The 22,406-nt window shown below is 38.1% G+C and overlaps 1 protein-coding gene across 3 annotated transcripts in view; it reads left to right on the top strand.

Annotated features, from left to right (window-relative positions):
* Lin7a (lin-7 homolog A, crumbs cell polarity complex component) overlaps positions 1–22,406 on the top strand; it is a 128,814-nt gene that overhangs the window by 73,914 nt on the left and 32,494 nt on the right. For 2 of the 3 annotated variants that reach the window (XM_050135497.1, XM_050135498.1), the window contains exons 3-4: positions 15,682–15,753; positions 18,017–18,226. In XM_050135497.1, coding sequence (XP_049991454.1) covers positions 15,682–15,753; positions 18,017–18,226 — 282 coding nt within the window. Of the gene's footprint in view, positions 1–15,681; positions 15,754–15,828; positions 15,906–18,016; positions 18,227–22,406 lie in introns of all 3 variants that reach the window. The other variant, XM_050135499.1, reaches the window with a different exon arrangement.

Consider the following 22,406-nt stretch of genomic DNA (forward strand, 5'->3'; position numbering starts at 1 on the left):
GCAGGAAGCAACTACACAGCTCACATCCTAGCTGTATTTGTGATCATATAATCTAATTAGACATCCTACCCAAATTTGACAACCGCCAGACCAAAACCTCTGGTTTTAAGGCTTTATTGATAGTTTTCTTCTGTTATTGATGTCATCCTTTTTATCCATTGTTCAATCATGGTACCCTTCCTTTCTCTGCCAATAATAATAATAATAATATAGAAATGCAATCTACAGGATATAAGTAAGCACACATTCCCAGTCTTATCACACAACAAGGCAGACCACTGGGTTTAAAAATACAGACATTAGGTTTCAAATTTCTCAGCTATATCAACATAGAATTTCTTTAATTTTATAATAGGCAATTTTCTGGGTAGATAATAAAAGTGATTAAACGATATTACACATCTGAATACAAGGTTTTAAGATGTACATCCAGATGTGTAATGAGAACATGAAAAGGGAACTGTAGACTGTGAAACAGATGTACAATCCAAAGATTGTTTTCCCTTACCATTGAGTTATGCTAACAATTATCTTAGATAAAAAATGACTGGGCAGTGTGACAGGAATCACCAGTGCCTGAAAGAGACTGAGTGTCCATCCCAAATTGGTAACACTCATCCGATGGCAAGAGGTGACTAATGGAACACTTCAACCCCATTAAAACTTTCTGAGCATATCTGCCCTCTACCTTTTCCCAACTAACTCTATTTTTAAAAGAATGATCTAATCTGAAAGATATGAAAATACAAAGGCAGATTCGAGTCATCCCCAAAGGCAGGTTAATAATGCATTCAGATTCAAATAATTATTCGCATTGATAAAACTGACCTACTTTTCATCTTTCAGGAGAAAACGTCCTATGGAATATTTTTTTCATATAAAATGTGGCTTTCTCGTGCCTTTCTTCTTTCATACTATAATTAAAGCTGGCATATCACTTCAAAATGTTAAATGAAATTTGGTTCATTTTCAGGCCTGGCTTTTTTTAATGAGTTAGCATCTCCACTGACTGAGACAAGCACGCTCACTGCGTTGCATGCCAGGGAATCTTTCTGACAGTTGTGATCATGATGCAGATGTTTTGCTTCGTGGGGATTTTCCAACAATGTCCCTAATGAAAATGCATGCCTACTTCCTGGCAAAGAAAAGAAAAGATTTTTCCAAACAAGAATTCCAAATGCCTTCACCCCATCATTGCGAATGTAAACAACCATTGTTTTCTCCACATCACTTTTGCCGAGTTCTGTTGCATCAATAAAGGGATTTACTTCTTTTCTGTTACCCTTTTTCCCTCTCTAGCTGTGATATGGAAGCAGGTTTAACAAAATCTTATTCAGGTCCAGAATGGAGTGGCGGTAATCGTAGGTATAATTGTGCTCAAGTCTTACCAGTTGACTCCTAAAAGTGATTTACCACTTCATCTCAATCCTTATATCTTCTGCTCCATTTTCAATACGGAAGTAAACAGAAGTGTGACAGTACTCTTGGAGCTATATGTAGGAATGATTTTGGAGATTTAAAGAGAGTAGATAGAAACAATAAAAGGAGAGCTGAGTAAATATTTTTAAAGGCAAAAAGAGTGCAAAATTCCGCGGAGGTTTTGTGAGATGAAAATTCCGGATATGTTTTAAGGGGGACAATTTAATAGCACATCCCTGATCCTCTGACTCTTAAAGACTTTCCACACCCTCCTAAATGATACATAGGCCTTCAATACAGGAGTTGTATTGTAGAAGTATCCATTAGAATTGGACTCCATTACTCTGTATTTAGTGTGGTTTCAAATATTGCAAGAGACACTTCCCAGATGAGGGGTGAGTACTGAGTTACCTGGGTGTGAGGACAGCATTTGAAATGTAGTTAGGGACTATGCTTGTGTGGTGCTCTCTCTCCCCAGAAGTTGGGTCTAACCCCTCCTACCTAGCTATTGGCTGGCCAGCTCTTTATTAAACCAATCAGAAGGTGCCTACGTATGTAAGGTAAAACAGCAACACATTTTCACACAGTGTGATCAAATGTCCTGCAATGACGTATTGCTTCACCCAGTGTAGCATTAGTAAAAGTTTATTTGGTCATAGGAAACGCAGTTATAACCTCATTCATTGGATAACTTCTTTGGAAAAGGAACAAATGTGGAGATGATGCAGTCAGTAGAGTGTTTGTCTTCCAAAATTTGAGTTTATTCCTGTACACCACAGACTAAAGCTATGTGTGATGGGACAGATTTATAATCCTAGAACTTGGGAGATAGAGACAGATGGAGACTTGTGGATAACTGGAGCTGGCTGAGAAGCCACCCTGGCACAGTTGAAAAGTTCAGGTCCTCTGACCTCTACATAAATACACACACAGAAATAAAAGAATGGAGGAAGAAAGGGGAAAGATGGGAGGGGGCAGAAGAAAACAAAGAAGGAAAGAAGAAAGGAAGGAATGAAGCAAGAGAGGGAGGGAGGGAGGAAAGACCAAATCTTTCATTCAGCTATGTTAAGATCCTATTTTAAAAGCATACTATTATCATCCAATCAGTGATAAAGTTTCAGTATATGAATTTTAGAAGAGGACATAAACATTAGACCATAGCAGTCAGTAAATAAAACAGTGGATTTTCATCTTTCAATTATCTGTTCATATACGCATGATGGCACATTTATAAAATAAATATGGTACCACTTTTAAGATAATGCGAAGAGCATCAAATTCATGGGATACTTTTTCTGTATTTAAAATATAAGACTATACTATCCTGATAAAATCAGAAGCAACTCTTGCATACGTACCTCACAGACCTATCACATAATTCTCTGCTCTGGGCACTGTCGAGCTATATCTGATTTCTAACCAAAAGAACTGCTCTTCTAGGCTTGATATTCTGGTCCTTTGGAGATAACTTGTCACCTAACTGGTAGCCAAACCATGCCAGGTTGTAAGAGGAGCTCCTCTGTGTACCACCCTTTGTAACTGAGGAATAGGGGTCCTAAGAAATATTGAGCTGTCCAGTTGAAGCAAGAAAATAGCACAGCAGGACAGGGGGATCCAAGGATGTATCTACTTCTCACTGCAGATCAACCAGAGTTAAGCCTTCCAGCAGGAAACTTACCTTACACAAGACCTTCACTTAAAGCCCAGTGACCCAGCTGGCAGTTCTGGTAGGTGTCCAGGCAAAAGCCATCTCTCCGACTTCTGAGTGACCTCATTAACATCATCATCAAATATGGGCACGACTTCTGTCACTCTTTCGATAGACATTTCTAGATGTAAAGAACAGCTTCTCTCACTTGTTTGCTATCACGGGTGCCAAGAAACTCACTTCAAGAAGAACATCCAGCTGGACAGAAGGACAGAAATGGCCAAATTTCTTCCACTTTATCAAGAGCAAGAATAAGGAACCAGTGTGATTACACAAGAGCACAAATCAGATCCTTGTCTGTTCTATGAAGTGGACCACAGCTATTCTAAATCCTTCTCTGGACATAGAGAACACAGTTCAAGGAACACAAACCTTAGAAGCCAGAAATAATGTGAGAAACCAGACACAGAAATTATTTTTAGACTTTTGAGATCTGGAATGTGTTTTTAGGCTGGGAAAACTCGGTTCTTTCAAGGTTGGCTGATGAAGAAAATGAAATTCCACAGCAGCTCAGTACAGACCTAACAGACTTTTCAATCTGAATTGCCATACTCAGAAGTATAATGACAACTCGTTTGTATTTTAATAAATAAAGATTGCCCAAAGACAAGAACACAAAAGAGCCACACTAGTCAGCCATAACAGGCCAGGCAGTGGTGGCACACACCTTTACTCCCAGTAGCCACAATAGTTAGAGGCAGGCGGTGGTGATGCACACTTTTATCCCAGCACTAAAAAAGAATAGAAGATAGGAAGGGACAGAAACTCACTCTCTTTTCCCTCTGAAGATGTCATAGAATTAAGAGCTCTCTAGTGGCTTGGCTACTTTGCTTTTCTGATTTTCAGTCTGAACTCCAATATCTTCCTCTGGGTTTTTACTATTCATGCTACACAGAAGAAGGTGGGAGAGGAGACTTTACACTCTTCTGTTGGAACTGTAATCTCTGATGGGTGTCAAGAAGACCCAGCATAAGGCGAATCTCCGCAGTATCAGCTTTCTAGTCATCCCAGTTAAGGAAGAAAGGGCGTTAGCTTCTTCCACGACATCCACACTGCAGAAATCATTCCCAAACTTCAAGATGTGCCTCTGAACCTCCACACAGCACATCCTAATCTACCTCTTTCAAAGGATAAAATAGGCATGCCACTTGTGAAGAATAAGCCAATTAGTTCATCCAAATTCAAAGATATTTATAGCTTATTCAGCTGTTCTGGTTTCTGAAGGAATCAGTCCCTGCCAACATTGCTGGGAATGGACCATTCACAAACCCAAATGTACCCTAAGGATTTGTAAAACCTCTTTCAGGACTGGAAAGCAAATCCAATCAGAACAAAATAGTCACCAGACAATCAGCTGCACGGTGGTGATTGTGTGGTTTAAGATGCTGTCCCAGCAATTATTTCGCTAAAGAAAAAGCCCAGAGATTAGTATGAACTCTGGACTATGAATTGGAGAGATTTTGCCTTACAATTTGAATAACATTATTGCATTCACTCTTTCAATGATAAATTTTCTACAATAGTCTTGTTTCTAATATTGGACGTATTCTCAACCTCTGACAATCTGAAAATTAATCAATTATTGGTGAACTGTCACACTGCTTCAATTTCCTCTTATGATTTAAGGACAGTCAGAATCTAGCACTAAATTCTGTTAAATGATTTCTAACAAGTCAGGCATAAATAAATTATATAGTGTTTTTCTTTCTCCATCCAATTTCTTTCACACAAAATAAAGTTCATACATACTGTCACATGGATCAGTGATTCATCCCTTTCATATTGTTGAATAATTATTTATTCTGTACTTCTCTTTATTGATTCACCCAATCATGGTCATCTAGGTCTGTCCATCTGGTGAGGGGTTATATTCAGAGTCATCTGTAAGCAGATTAGATGAATTTTTTAGATGAATTTTTAATGCTGTTGCAATTCGCAAAACTTCACAGAATAGACAATATATCAAGATCTGTTAATGTTGGGAATGCAGATACTTTTGACTCATAAATACATCCAACGAGCTTTTAAAAGAAAGAGCGCTTAACATTTGTAAAATCCAAGATTATTTGTGTTGTGGTAACACAAAATACTAGGTCAAAAGAGCATTAATATCTCTGTGAGTTTGAGGCCAGCCTGGTGTACCAGAGCTAGTTCCAGAACAGCTAGGACTGTAACACAGAGAAACCTTGTATATAAAAAAAAAAAGAAAAAAAAAGACAGTAATATATACCATGATCTCAGAATTTCAAAGAGCACACTGAAAGATTTTGTAAAGCCTATAAGGGCATATAATAACAAGTGATACTTTAAATTGTTAAGTGAAGTAGAGTAGGAGTAAATAGGAAAAGCTATTGCTGGTTGTTCTTTCAGGGGGAATTACAGAGTATTTCAATTTCTTGGTTGTATAGTTCTATGTTTTGCAATTTCTGTAGTGTGGGTAAACTATTTTTCCTTTAAAAATAACTTTTTAAGAGTTTTTTTTTTCTTTGTCTCTCCTTCTGGAATCAATTGAGCTGAAAGAAAGTATATGTAAGTTATCTCAATTTAAAAAAAATACTTTCTTTTGGTAGGTTCAATATAGGAGGAAGGCTAGGCTTATTTAAAAGAAAGTAGATGTTGAATTTGGCTCAATTTCTTGCTGTTTCTCTGAGAGGATCAAATAGACACAGAGGTTTCTAAGACCATTAAACAGAAGACCCAAAAACTATATTTTATAACCTAGAGTTTTCCTCTGAGTGCCACACCTACATAGTTGCCTGCTAAAACATCTCTTAAAGATCAGAAATCAAATGACATTGTCCAAGTTAACATCGTTATCCCACATCCTTCACCATCACCCCGCTGGTCCTCTCTTCGCTTTCCCTTCTCTCACAACCAGATTCTACTGTCACTGCATGGCCAACACCTCCCAACCGACTAGACCCACCTTCTCAATTCAATGCATTTGTGATGGAGTATTAACTATGAAATATATAGACATATCAAGTATTATATAATGGCATAACACGAACTAGAAATTTACTCATCACTTGTCTAGCATTCCAACTTAATTGGATATCCAGAATTTTTATTGCCACATCCAACAGCCTTATCAGCAATATTTTAATTTCAATCAACTGAATCGTCAAGCAAGTTCTAAATAACTGAGTTCTTTCCCTTGGTCTTCATTTGAGTAGCTGATATGGCTCCGGTAACAACATTAGATACCTAATAGCTCGAAAATGGTTGACTTATTTTCCTGGCAAAGCCGTATTTTAAGTGGAACATATTTTACAAACCTTACAAACTTTTTCTGGCAAATTTCAAAACTGCTGAACCGACATCTTAGTGCCTTGGGGTCTCGGTGAGATTTCGAGTCATGTAATCCAACTGAAATTTTTAATGAAAACCAACCACCCAACCCACCAACAATCTTAAGCTAAAGCATTTTTTTTAAATCTTTCTCAAAATAAGCAAGTGGAGATAATCCACTCCCTTTGAATACTGCAACACTAATTGGAAATGACATGTTCCCAAAATTTTGCTCAGGCATTTCCTGTCACAGGAGAGGCTGGCTGTGTGACAAGGACAGGCCAGGAATATCCGCCTCGAGGGAATATTCTATTTGAACTACAAGGAAAGATATTTCTGCCTGGTGGCTTGGCCACCTGCCACATGGACCCTGTCGAAACTCGCTGTTATTTGCGCTCTCTACTTCTTCCTTGAAGTTATTAACTTATTCATACGAATTAATGTGCGCCACCTCAGGAAAGTGATATGTTTTAACTCCCCACCGGAATTATAAGCCAATTATAAAAATAAGCAATGAAGTAAAGGTTAATGGCACGGTTTCTTTAAAATTAGAGTCATTCTTCAGTTTTATAGTTCCACAACTAATTATTTTGCTTTTATATAACAGAATAATTAGTTGTGAAGCCATAAAACTGAACAAAGTATTTTCTGTTCCCTTTGGAAAATTAAGTATATTGCCTAGTCATTTTAATTCACTTAAAACAAGTGTTATAAATAACGTCCAGAAATCTCCAAATTGGCAGAGATTTTAAGGAGTGTGTTATGTAACTTACCTGCAGTTATGCATCCTTCTGAATTTTCACACTTAAAGCAAACGGAAAGCCATTTGCTGCCAGATTAGAGGAGACATTTAATCTTCTTTTTCTCCAATACCATCCCAAAGAAATCTTGTATCTCTTCCATGTCACTGAGGTGGTAGAACACCAGAGAAGTTTCTTAATGTACTTTTCTCAACAAACTTTGTCTGTAAACTTAGTAATTCAGAAAAGAGCCATCATTTCTTTGGAAAATGAGTAGGCAAATGATCATATGTTTAAGAGCATCATTTCGCCATGCTTTTCCTAATCTCCATCTGTATCTCAGCGTTGGAGATCACTTACAATTTAAGACTGCATTTTCCTTCATTCTAGTACCGCCATTTTCAACTAAATTTACTCTAAAACGTAAGATTGGGGACAGATTATGGACGATTTCCATTCGGCTTTTTTTGCAGTCATAGTCAGTCCCGTTAATGTCCTTGAGAGTATATTGTGAGCAGCAGGGACCTCTTCGCAGCAGAGTGCCCAAGTCAAGGAGCTGAGCTTAGAAGTACACAGGTGTGTAAAAACTAGGCTTGAGGTTTCAGTGCTGTTTAAAAAACAGCGTAGCCAGAAGTCTGGGTGAATTCGCATCCTCTTCTGCATTCTGCCTTTCTGCTTTGACACCTCTAGTCCATCGGAGCGAGGAGAGAGCAGCACAGGAAATGAGAGTTAGAGTACCGCTTTGTCTTATCTTCTCTAACTCACCTCTTTCTGGAACGACACAGATCATAGAAAGCCACTTGGACCAGCCACTGGAGTGGAGCCTCTCTTTTCTCCAGCCTGAATCAAACCTAATGGGTTTGACCTGACAATAGAGTTTAAAATAAGAGGACTGCCTACACCTGCCTCCGAGCAGGGAGCTTTTGGCTGATCCTGTGTCATGACTGTATACTCGAAGGGACATTATCACCACCACTACTTCAAACATGGACTAATACCACTGCTGGGTGCTGAACAATCACATGTGCAGGTCTTCTTTCATGGCAGGTAGGGCAGCATATAAACAGGATGCAAAAGCTAAAACTTATAAGGCAAATCAGAAGATTTCAATTTCAAGCATAATGTTTTTTGTCACATTTTAAATTCAGTGTATTTTATTGTGATACTGTGATATTGCTTCTTTATCTGTCTCAATAAGTGATATGCTTCTAACAATATTAATGAGTTCATGGAAATATTAAAACATATGCTCTGGAATTTCACTGCCTTGGACCTTTCTCTAGATTGATTTGAATCTCGACATCTGACTCAAATAATCATAATTTGTAAACAGTGTGTGCAACTTGATAATAACTGGCTCCAGGTATCAAATTTTATAGCCTAAATTCTCTAGTTTATGAGAATTACAAAACTGTAATTTAAAAGATTAATCCCCACAAGTTCAAAAAAATGTGCAAAAATAAATATGAAAGATAAACTCATAGTTACAGCTTTATGCCAATGTTAAAGCTATGCCCTTGTTTCAAACTGGAAGTAACTAGAGACAGAACAAGTATCTCTACCTTAGGGATATCTCCTCTTTAGGAAAGGAATCAATTTTCAAATCCTCTGAAATTATTTCCACAGCATACCACAAATGTGGCTGGGAAAGTTGCTCAGTGGTCAGAGTGCTTGCCAATTATGTGCAGATCCCTGAGTGTAGTATAGCAGACCATATCTGTAATCCTAGCACTTGGAGGCAGAAGCAAGGTAATCAGAAATTCAAAGTCATGCTTGGTTATACAGAGGGTTTAAGACCAACCTGGACTGGAGTATGTGAGTCTGTGTGTGTGTGTGTGTAATATATNTGTCAAATATATATACTGTATTTATGATATATAATATATATATATATCAGTAAATATATGTGCATATCCTAAATGGAGGATTTTGTGTATTTTATTAAGTTACCATTATGTACCTGATTATAACAAATTGGTATGCACATTCATATCAAGGCCTTATAGTCTAGACATAACAAATTAGTATGCACATTTATAACAAGGCCTTAATTTTATAGTCACAGACTCTACCCTCCTGAATGGGATTAAATTTAGAGGCATCAGTAAGTCAGTGATTTGTGTTCCCTATGTTCCCCATTCTAAAATATACACTCAGACAACATGTAGTGTTTTCCATATTGTGATTAATACCTCAGGGCTCAGTTTTGTGAACGTTGCTTGATTATTCAACTGGTCTATAGCTCAAAAAGAATACATGGAGTCCTACTTTTATTATTAACGAGATCGAAATATTTAAATGCCTTAAAGTCAGGTGCCATATCAGGTAACTTAAAGAGTTTTCAAAGCTGAAGACTCAAGAACTCCATTCAAAACTCCTGATACTCATAATTAAATCCCATGCATCTACCAAGTGATAGTACACACCCCGGTGTGATGAGCTTTGGACCACATCACTGTCCACGTGCCCTCTGCTTCCCCTCCATTTGTTCCCATTATGCTAAGCGCATATTGCTTTCCACTCCTCCTACTCATGAGCTATCATTGAGTCTAACGTCATTTTCATTTCTCACAACGTTGCCGAAAGCCATTCTGACAGTTCCTAGTTTAAGCCAATTGCAAACAAAAAAAGCTATTTGGCACTCGCCTCTCATTTTTATGTGCATACAACTGGTATTTGTCTTGAACAAATAGGTAGGAGTAGATGAACGTATTTCTGGAGTACATGTGGGTTTAGCTTTATAGAAAACTGTTATCTTGTTTTCTCAAGTGGTTGTACTGTTTCATATTCCCACTGGCAATGTTTGAAAGTTTCCATTGTTCGAAGTTCTTGCCTACATTTTATATTATTCATGTTTTTTAAGCTTCACATTCTAGTGGGTGTGCAGACTGATCTGATTATAACTATAATTATAATCTTAATTTCCCTCATGACTATCTTTTCATAATTTCCACACATGCGTGTATATCTTCCTTGATGACATGCCTGCTCAAAAATTCTAGTGATTTTTGAAAATATGATTTTTCTTATTAACCTCCTCAAGAGTTTCTTACACATTTTGGATAAGAAGGTTTTCTCTGATAAGCTAGATTCTTGCAAACCCTTTGGTCCCACTCAGTTTGTCTTTTTCACTTCCCTAACAGTGTTTTCAAAGAGTTCATTTTGGCTTCTTTAAAGTTGTAGTTTAGTTTGTCTTTCATATCTTGCCTTTTATATTAGAAAATTCTAACTTCTAATGACCAAAATCATAACTTTCAGCATTGGAAGATATATAATAAAAGTAACTAAAGATAGCATGGTTCTATACAAAATTTAATTGAAAAAATTTAGCAACTGGGAATTCTTTCGGCCAAGAGCAGCAGAAAAATCTAATTTTGCTGGCTTGATTTTAAAATGCTATTTTTAATTTTTATTTGGTGTTTGGGGTGTGTGGGTGTTTTGCCTACGTATGTATCTTTGCCTGGCTTGTGCCTGGTGCCAGTGGATGCCAGGAGAGGACATCAGATGCCCTGGAACTGAGGTCACAAACCATTGTGAGCACCATGGGGGCTCAGTAGCAAATCTGGGTCCTCTGGAAGGGCCCATGCTCTCATTCACCGTGTTACTTCCCCATCCCCCCCTAAAGAGATTTTTTTTTTCATTATTGGAGCAAGCAGAGAAATGAGCAGCTATACACACCATAGACTTGGGGGCCCTCAATCAATCACATGATGACTACATACTGTCACACCCCTTCTCTGGAAGTTGATGTCTGCAGTAACAGCTGGATATATGCACACTGGTGAAGAAAATGCAGAAAGAGCAGAGCCTGCGAGAGGCATCTCACTTAATTCTAATGTAATTCTCCCTGAGCACAACTGAGTCATGTGGCCAGGAAAAACTATGATGGGGAGAGCAGATGTTGATTCTGTTAGGTGAGCATAGAAATATTTAAATAACCTCAAAATACAGAAGACAATGAAACTATTCTTCTATTGCAGTAGACGACCAGAAAAGAAAAAAAAAAAAGAAAATCATAATCTCACTTCAAATGCAAAGAAAAAGTCTTAACTTTCAGCCAACAAAACATCTACATACTAAAGACTTCATCTTAAAGACTTGAGTTATATAAAGGCGAGTAATAATAGAAATAAAAGCTATTATAACTACTACAACTAGAGCTTAATGTGAATAATGGGTTATGCCAACAAAGTCACGTATTTTATCTTTCTTAGTCTGCCTGTGTGATACATAGTGGAAAATAAGGTTCTTGAATGTAGACTGTTAAAGTCTCCTAGAAAAGGCATCCAGAATAAGAAATCCAAAGCCTAGGCTTGACAACTCTCCTATCTCTGTATATTGTTGAGAATGTTCAAGATTGGGAGGTGTACGCTGAAAGCTTTTACGATGGTGTTTAGCTTCTGTACAGATGAAAGTTCAGATACAAAAATCTCTTCTCATACTAGAATCTTAGCCATTTAGCTTTATCCTCTCTAACTGGCAATGCTATTGTGACCTTCATTGGTAAACTGATGCCAGGGTGAAGGAAGGTTCATTTGTACTGCCTAGCCTCTCATTGACAAAACTCTACAGAGAAAAGTAAAATGAAAAATATTCATTAAAAATTTTAAATAGCTGGCTGGAGAGATGGCTCAGTGGTTAAGAGCACTGCCTGTTCTTCCAAAGATCCTGAGTTCAATTCCCGGCAACCACATGGTGGCTCACAACCATCTGTAATGAGGTCTGGTGCAGACATACACACGGACAGAATATTGTATATATAATAAATAAATATTTAAAAAAGAAAATTTTAAATAGCCAATCAGTAATGAAAATAATATGCTTTCATTTTTGCTAGTAGACTTTGTCCTTTCATAACTTACTACAGCTGGCAAATCCAGAATAACTCAGAAAGGAATGTGAGTTGAACACAAGATTCACTACACTTTCTGAGCCAACGCACCACCATCCTGTTGTTTGTGTCTAGTTGACTTATCTTTCTAAATTTTCAGCAGTATGGAAGAAGCTCTAAATATTCAAAATGTTATGGAATCTGTGAGGGTTTTTAAAGTTAGAAAATTGCTGCTATCGAAATAGAAGGTAAAATTGTCCTAAACATTCTAGCAATGATCTCACTTACCTAAGAATGAAGCCTGTCCTGCTCAATGGAATTTGTCTACAAATGCTGCAGCTCAGATTTACAAGACACGTGAGGCGGGTGATTCAGAGGGTAATAAGCCCCACTTGTCATTGTTGGAACTTATACAACTATGTATACTCTCTGGCAAATGACTGGCTTTCCCTGACAATGCTCTTCAAAAGATTCAAATGTATTGATAGTTGTCCTTGAAATGAAAGATGTGCAAGGATACATCTTTTCCCTTAGGAAATGGGTGGAAGTTTCTTAGGTGATAGAGCTAATGGAAACAGAAGGAATACCTCAAAATTTTGACCTGACTCAATCACTAAGACCATATGTCCTTTATTTCATGTTCAAAGACCAAGCATTCAGAACCTACTGTGCTTTATAGAAATAAAAATGTAGATAATGATAATGTTAGCATTATTAAAAGGATTAAAATGCTATCTCATTCACTTTTGGTTTGGAGTGTTGAATTTTTTTTTTTGAATACAGCATTCATTGCCCTGTGTACATTTGCAGCTACTGCTTGTTTAAAGGCAGCAGACACTATCAGACGTCTCCTGCAGGGCAAATTTGTCCCCAGTTGCGAGCTACAGCTGTTCATAAACTGTTTATCCTGGGAGATTTTACCCTGAAGACCCCAGGGTCAAATAAAATGAGCAACATCAAATAAACAGCAACAATGACAACAGTGATATTAGCAAACTTTTAGTTATGATCTTATCCAATCCTCATAAAAGACCTGGAAGGTACCATTGTACGGTACGTTGTTCAACTGAGAACATTGAGCCCCAGGGAAATCAAGCACTTAACTGACCAACATCATAAAATTGGAAAGCCGCACAGCCAGGGTTTGTTTTTAAAGCCATCTCCAGAGCCTACGCAAATATCTAACAGTTCTACCCCTCGGTTTTTAATTAAAAATTCTTAATTTGCCATATTTATTAAGGATGAGCAGTTACTCACGAACAAAAAATGACCTTTAGTCTTAATCAGTTGACGGCAATCTTTTAATTATTTGCCACGTGATGTTCCTTATAAACATCTGTGGATGCAAGCAAATGCATCATGTTCCCCGGAAACGCTAATCAACATGAGGTTCAGGGAAGTCAGAAGGTTCCGGAAGTGAAAGGGGAAGAAAATGTAACGCTGCTTTGCAGGAGGGGATTTAACAAAGGAGATGAGTATTGAATTGGGCCCTTAAACATCCTGATAAACTGGAATAAATAAGTACCTGCCTGGTGGAGGCGTGTTTTAATCAGAGTTATAAGGATGGTCAAAGATCTGGACAAGTGGAAGGGGAAATCTTTGCTGTGTCTGGAGAACTGCAGGAGCCAAGAACACAAAATGAAGAAAAGTTTTGTGTTCTTCACGGTCATCTCTGTCCTGGCTTTGTCACTGGAGGGCAGTAGACCCTCCAAAAGTGTACTAGATGCATGGTTAGCTGGGTACTTGACCAGGCGGCTGTAGTGAAGGGTGTTTGACGCTGGGTAGTGAGTCTATGTATGAGTAAGGGGCGGGGCGTCCTACAGGAATTGAGATGGAGCCAGGTGGTGGTGATGTAGGCCTTTAATCCCAGCACTCCAGAGGCAGAGGCAGAGGCAGGTGATTCTCTGTGAGTTCGAGGCCAGAGTGGTCTATAAGAGCTAGTTCCAGTACAGGTTCCTAAACTACAGAGTAAACTCTGTCGCAAAATAAAAAAATAAATAAATAAATAAATAAAAAGAGTTGAGATGGACAGAAGGGTCAGGTGAGGGGAGAGAGAGCATCCTCTTAATGAGCTGGGAGAGCAAATAAATTTTTAAAGAACTATCAAGGAAGTAAAATGCTCCTCTTTCCAGGCTAATACGGAAATTTGTTTGGCAGCTATTTCAGTAATCTGTAGATCACTGTAACAGTTTACCTCTGAGAACATCAGCTAGTTTGGCTGAGCTGGCATTGATGGAGACTCCACCAAATGCATTTGAGAAATAAGGAGCCAGCTGCACGGGCTGAGAGACTAGCCTCAAATCTTAGTAAACAGCTGCCGAATTTGGGGTTCTTTTTAATAATAACCTCTGATTCAGGCATTCAACATAAGAATAATTGAAAGGATGAAATACTCCTTTAGACTTTTGATGGCAGATTTTTTTTCCTACTTCATTCTTTCAGGAGCTAATTAGTGGTTCATTCTTCTCTCCAAAATAAAATCCCGCAGCATAATGCCAAAGGGGCTTTTCATCTCCATGCGTTATGTGATAGATTTTATAACTTCATTATTTAAACTCAAAATAATAAGCATATACCATACACTCCAACATCTGTAACCTTATTTTCTGACCAAGTATCTTCTTCAAACTATGACATTAAGAATTGTTCAGTTTCTGTAAGACAAAGCAGTTTTGTTATCACTGACCGAAAGATTTCATGACCTCCTCACTAGACTGGTAGAAGGAAAACTGTTTTTATTTATTGTGGTCCAGCAATTTCTTCTACTAGTGTGTCTTAAACACCAATTAGTTGTGTTATCTGCTACTTTAGGAATACCATTAGGAGCCAGATCCCTTAAACCCTACCTAGTCAACATTCCTTACTCATTTTCCAGACTGGCGGAGAGACAAAGTATTGTGGCACACACTCTCATGGTTCCTCAACGAGGTGCAAACTTAAATCCATGAGACAGAAAAGCCTCCTGATTCCAGGCTTGTCTTGCCATTTCTGTTTCACCTCAGTTTTATCACGTATTAAGTACCAATGCATCATGAAAGCCGAATCATTAATTCTACAAATCTCTTACCTCACAGTTTCTCTAGAATACCAATTTCACCTCTGTGCTTAAGGGACTAATTGAGTATCCTATTGGCTTATGGCAATGCTTAGCCCTGGTTATTCAAAAGCATAAATGTGTATCACTAATAGCAACACACCTTCCAACATGTTGGAATTCAAGCCAGGTAATATACTGTGATCTTAACTTAGAGAATTACTTATAAAATTTTGCCAAATTCAAGAAGTAACTGTCCATGAAACTTAATAATTGATTTTTAGCTAGAGATACATGTATACATACACACATGCATAAACACATACATACAAAAGCATTAAAAACATTGATAGAGTTTTACAAAATCAGAAATAAAAGGGGTGTTGTAGCTTATATATATGAACAGACAGATTAAAAACTCTGACTAAATGCAATTGCTTCTCCTGGCCCAGCACACACACACACACACACACACACACACACACATACACACAAAGTAGAAAGTATATTTGCTTCAAATCATCACAATAATTGACTCACCAATTGTGATAGAGAACACCCATCATTCTACAATGAAAATTTGCTGTCCTATCGGTAATGAAAAAATTGATATATCCTGACATATCCTTACATATCTTTTCTTACGTGACTGTTTTAGGTGTATCAATACATGCATGAAACGATCACTGTTAACGGCTGCCCTGAATTCCGTGCGAGGGCCACAGCAAAGGTAAGACTTGAGCAACTTTAAAAGTATACTTGACCCCAGTGACGTAGTAATTGATTGTGCGCGTGTGTGTTTCAGGTATTCTCGTGTGTACACTGTAAGAGAATTTAGACCTCAGTGCCAGCCCAGAGTCTAGAACCAGTACTCCTTACCAGGTAAAAATCCTAATGGAAAAATTGACCTTTTTCTGCTGCTTCTGTAGCTTAAGGAAGGAGAATGACGTCATTAAACTCACTAAATGTCCATTTGGCACAAGCAAACCTGCGGCTTCACTGTATCAAGTTCTACATGGTCTCTGGTACATCCTGCAGATGCAAAAGAACCCATGTCCTCTGGAGAGCATGAGAATGCATTTGCACAGGTCAAAAGCCCCCAATGTAAGTTAGACACGAAAGGCTTCACCTGACACTAGTGAGGCAGAGAACTTTTTTTATTCAGCTGAGCAGTGGGTGATTTGCTTGTTGGCAGGTATCGCTTTTGTTCTTTAAAGGATCAAACCCAGGGATTACCAAGGTCCCCTTGGAAAGAGTACAGAAAGAGGATCGTGACATTTTCTGGAAGATGGATCACTAGGAAATAATAGTGGTAATCTGAAGTCGCTCCTGCAGCTCCGCGCCTCCTATTGTACATATAGAGAAATGTTTTAACAGAATGTAACTTTCTCCGTAAAGGGCATGTAACTTCCCAATAATGATACCAAGAAGTGAGAATACTCAAGACTCTTTCATTCAACTCCTTTGCATTCTATCACCTGTCCTTTGATTTCTCCCCCGATATTTTCAGTCTTCATCCTGTAACTAAATACTGTGGATTTTTAAGTTTCTTTCTCCCTCCCTAACCCCGGCAAATAGAGGGTATGATTACCATTACATCATGCTTTGCTTGTTCTGAAGTGGAACACACGCAGAAAAAAATGATCCCTACATGGTTTAATTAAGGGGAAAGTGAATTATGTAGTGTTTTACCATTCTCATTTCTTATTCATGTAGAACAGCAGGACGGCAGCATAGCGCTGCAGCGGCGCCATCTTTTCTGGTGGTTTCTGGGCTGTCTGCATTGCATCCATGTCCGCCATTGAAAACCTTTGCATGGCAGCAGGGTGTGCATGCGCAAATGCATGTAGCTAAAACCAAGCCATTATCTCCACGCCGTTCACTATCTTTCATTAAATGCAGGCAGTAGCATAATGCCAAGTTGATGTGATAATGTTGTGTGTGGGAAAAGAAGGCACAGGAGTTGGGAATCAATATTGTCAGTGTTGAGAGAAAATCACTCTATGCTAGGCATCTAATCAGCTGTGGTTAAGGCGAGCTAATGGAAGTGGAATACAAAAAGCGGGCAGCGAATCTTTTCTTGATTGAAACTACTATGTTATTCATATTGGGTGGGAGCTAATGGTAAGTTGATCACTTGAATTTGAAGAAGCTGATGTGTTCATTTTAACATAGACCTATGACCATATTGCGTAACATTTTGTATACCTAGGTATAAAGCCCCAAGCTGTTCGGTTTGCCTGTGTCATTAGACCAGCTGAAATGTTAGTACAGAATTAAGAGAGATATAATCAAAGGCCTAATAAGATGCTGTCCATAGTAATATGGAATATTGGTAGAACAATAATACCTTTTGATCCAGTACTTAATTTTAATTTTAATGTTCTTTTAGACATTCTAAATTCAAAACATTAAAAAACCCTTACGCTTATTAAACCAGTGGTTCAGTGATAACAAGATTACATGTATTTTCATGAATATATATGTACAAAAGTGCTCATCAGCTTATTTAATAAGTATTGATGAACATATATGTGCAGGCAAGAACATAGACTGTGTGCCATAGCAAAAGCATGGTACAGCCTGCCCGTGAAATGCGTGTGGTCAGCATGCATTCAACAGCTATATATACCAGGTAGTATGTGTACTGAATCGGTTTGTAGTCCTTGATCAGGATTTCCATGTAACTGACAGAACTCTGGAACATTCTACAGTGCCTTTGTTTTCAGTTTTACTTTTCAGAGTAGATAAGCCTTACATACACATAACTACATACACATGTATGTATGTTATACATAAATAACTTACATACACATAACTAGCTGAGGATTTACCAAAGAAGATAGTCATATACAGCATCTAAAAGAAGACATTCTGTGTTCTTCGTTCTACAGGAGACAGCTAGAGGGATATCTAAGAAGTTGCCCCCTGAAGACCATTTATGTAGCCTTATTTCCCCTGTTTTATTACCAAAAGACCATCTTTTCTTTCAGGCAACAGTTGCAGCCTTTGCAGCCAGCGAAGGTCACTCCCACCCTCGGGTAGTCGAACTGCCAAAGACTGATGAAGGCCTGGGTTTCAACGTGATGGGAGGAAAGGAACAGAACTCCCCAATTTATATCTCCCGAATCATCCCCGGAGGGGTAGCTGAAAGACACGGAGGGCTCAAGAGAGGCGACCAGCTGCTTTCAGTGAACGGCGTGGTATGTTGATAAAACACACAGAATTTTTTCTCCCTAAGTATGTGCCTTCTCCTACCCCTACCAACGAAGCCAGTTGTGAAAATCTAGTACAGACAGTAATTTTATACCCATATCCAACCACTTTCCCGGGATTGAATGGATATAAACCTATAAAGGCAATAATTCTATATTCCTATGTCTCACTTCATCCTGCACACACAAAATAAATATCAATAGTTAGAAAATAATGCCAAGAAATTATCGCATAGAATTTCCCCCTCAGAATACTGCTATTAAATTAGTGTTCAAAAGAATGTAATTTCAATGTCGTTTTCATCCTAAATTCCTGTAAGCGGTTGGGTTTGAGGTTTTGTTTTCCTTTTGTCTGTTCATTCGTTCCTTTGTTTCAATGCTAGGCATTGGGCATGTGCATAGATGAGTACTGCACCCCCACGCCACAACCCCACCCCAAGAAATAGCATACTGGGAAACAAATAGGTATTTGCCTTTATTTTCCACTTGTACCAAACATAACCAATCCAAGAACACGAGTTCCAGGACTTGAATTTATGAAGATACACTTACCCCTTGACCTATAAACGTTTACTAAAAGAATTTAAGGTTTGACTTTTAAGGTAGATAATCGGTTCTTTGTAGCTGCGTTGGTTTATGCTCAAAACCCAATACTTAACATATTGTTTGAAATGAGACCTTTTATTGCTAAATGTAGAATAATTTCTCTGTTTATATCTGTTCTCTTATCTGCGTTTGTTTATATTTAAAACATAAAAACTTATTTCATACTACAAAAATAGCTGTTTTATATTAGCAAAAGCTATTCCATTGGACTCTGCTATGCTCTAATAACATCAAAATTAGCCGTCCATGAATATTTGATATCATCATTGCAATCCCCAAATTACCACTCCCTCTCCTTCCTCTAGGAGAGAGTGCTTGGAGATAAGTGTCTTACTGACCTTTCAATAACTATCACTTTTCTAAGCTTGTAGCCAGTGATAATTTTAGCGCCCAGCTTTCTGATAGAGAATCACAAGCAGGGTCAAACATTAGGATACACAATAAGCTAGGCGTCAGGTTACTAATTTATCATTTCTCTGAGTATACTTTGCAGATCTAAAGAATGGGCAGGTTTAAGAATATGAAGAAGGGTAGCAAAAAATATATCACTCAAATGTGTGCATACTCATTGTAGTTGTACAAAGTAACCATAGCCATTTGACATTAATCATCAATCCAATAGGTAAACTGACTTTGAACTCTATCAGGGGAGCAAACAGACTCTGCTTAACCCACGTGTTTGCAAGGAGCAGAGCTTGGGCTCCAAGCATTTCACAATCAGGCATCTATTCTTGCAGTGACCTTGTGGTGAACCTGGGAAGCATCAGGGAGCAATGCAACAATGAAATCAAACAGACCTAGTTTTACCATATTGTTACAGACTAATTGTGTCTAATCCCCAGCTCTGCTATCTCAAAGGCAAGCAGGCAGAATAGTTGCTAATTGTAAGAGCCCTGGCGACAATTAGTGAGGCCACCTGTCTACCGGATATCATCCTGTGACATTTGGTCACATGCACCTTTGGTAAGTAATTGTGACCAGTAAAGAAGGTTGAAGCCAGTGCGATTTTTAAAGTGCCAGGAGTATGCTTTTATTAATGTGGTGAAAAGAAACCTTAAAGGAAATTCTGATGTACATTTGCAAATTAGTATATGTTTATTAATAAGAAAGTTGCCATCACCTCTCTTCAGTGAAGCTGGTGAGGTCCCACTTCTCTGTCCATTCGGGTGTAGCAGCCATGAACTTGGAAGAAATGTATATCTGACTCAGGAATATTCCAGGGTCAATTTTTTTATCCTTATATAAACAGAGAACCATAATTTTTATTAAGCATACAGTTTAACTTTTATCTTATGTTCCATTCTTGCTAACCCCATGAACAGGATTCTTACACCCCATTCATGTTTCCAGGGACTCTGGAGTCCACGTTTACCTAAAAGCTGCAATTTACTAGAAGTTTCCATATTGGCCATATCATGTTAGTGAACAAGGCACTAATTTCAACAGAGTTTGTTAAATTTCCGACACAGTTTGTTAAGGAGCAACCATCATCAGTTCACTGCATTTAGTCGAACAAATGCTCACACCTGTCTTGGCTAGGGTGTTGCTTTGGGTATAGTGCTATATCATTGCCCTCGCCGTAGTCTGGTTTATTGAGCTTAGATCTACAACTTAAAATACTGCACCTCCATACAACACATGGTAGCAGTCACCTATTTCAATGTGTTTAAGAGTAAATCATATATACACATATCTATGGAGCAACAATTAGTGAAAACAAAAACGGCCCTGAGTTTGAAAGAGAGCAAGGGGAGGTGTAAGGAGGGCTTGGAAGAGAGAGAAAATAGAAGGAAGGAATTATTAATCTCGAAGAAAAGAAATATTTTTAAAGTAAATCAGAAAGAAAACTCTGTCCATTTTATCGGATCCTTATCTCAAGGTATTTTTCTATAATGAGAAACTGCATGGCTTACAACTACCCTGCCCCTAGTCACTGAAACAGTAGCTGATGCAAGCCCAGGAGCCTGGGCTTTTAGCTCTGGGTCCAGAGGTCCTTTCAGTAGAAAGAATTTCATGCAAGTCATTGTATTTAGTGAAAATAAAGTATTTTACAGTAAAATGAGGTTGGAGACCCTGAAATTGAAATACCAAAAACAAACCAAGGGCAAGGTTAGCAGATGATCAGTGATGGAAATGCCTGCTTTGAATCAAGGCCCTGCCTAGGAAGATACATATGGAAGATTTTCAGGAAATAGCACTCTAAGCTGTGAATTTTTCAAAGAAGTGATTTGAAAGGGTGAGGCACTTTAGGAAGCATTCTGAAAACAATTCCCTACTGATCTAATTAAATGTTAAATTATCCTATAGACCCAAGAATCTTAAATGATGTTCCTAATGGCATCATTATTTTTTGTTATTTTTACAACTTACCTTTAGAAATGATATGCTATTGATATCTGCCGAAATTTATCATTAAAACAGCGATGATATCATGAAATGCCAGGTAATAAAAGGAGAGAGAGGGGAGATCAATAAGTGGAAATAAAGAAAGGATACAGCAATTGAGCAATTGATTTTTTTTCTTATAAGTCAAAACAGAGGGAAACTCATAACACTTCAACTCTTGTTTTTATCATTTCTGCTAGAAAAGAGATTTCCCATGGGGCTCTTACAAATGAGACATTGAATCACCTAATATAGCGTCATTGAAAATACAGAGTCATTTTGTGTAGCCACTCCTGTGTCAAGCCTTAGCAAAACGTAATAGCTAAATTAAAATTTAACATTAATAGGAGGTCAACATGCTGCAGTTAGAATCTATAGCTCTCGGATGGTCTCCTGTTCACCCTTTTATGTGCAAGACTTTCTCAAGGACAATTTCTAAAGATTGCAGGCAGTGGGGACCCAATAGGACAATAAATATATTTAGTGATGGAGCCAAGATAAAAGAAAATCTCAATAGTCGGCACAATAGGCTTCACCTAAGAAGGCTCTTCATGAAGTCCTACTCTGATGCCAGAGACTATGTATACACACAATGAGGGAGACATGGCTAAATACTGAAGCTCGAAAAACATACGCAGGGGATAGTAATTGATTTTAAAATCAATATAAAGTAAACTGGGATGTAAGTAAAAGAGAAAAAGAAAACCATGCTAATGTGTTTGTAGGAACATGAATTCCAATATCGTTGTCAGACACAAAGATCTTGGTGCAGCCCTTGATTGTGGGGTGTTGTGGTCAGTCCTTGCATTACTGGAGTCTGACCTAGTGAACGCAACCATTACTTAGCATGTTTCCCTGAGGTGCACATTATTAAGAAGGACTTAAATCATTTAACCAGAGAAGAGAGAGCTCAGGAGAATGATGATTTCTCCAGGTGACCTCCGTTCTGCCAGGTCCTGAATGACAGAACCAAGACCAGTGCATGAAGGTTGTAGGAAAGGCAGAGCCTCACTTTCATAACAAAGACCTTGTAAAGCCAGCTAAACAGAAGGAGATCCACCCATAAAAAGTACATGTTCATTGTCTGAAGTTTCAATCAGAGATTTGAGATCTTCTGCCATTCAATATTTCAAAATACAGTAATGTGTACATAACTATATCAGGATCAAAGATCCCT

Source organism: Alexandromys fortis, unplaced genomic scaffold, assembly GCF_014885135.2.
Source record: "Alexandromys fortis isolate MF-2015 unplaced genomic scaffold, M_Fortis_MF-2015_v1.1 scaffold_24, whole genome shotgun sequence".
Classification (NCBI taxonomy): Eukaryota; Metazoa; Chordata; class Mammalia; order Rodentia; family Cricetidae; genus Alexandromys; species Alexandromys fortis.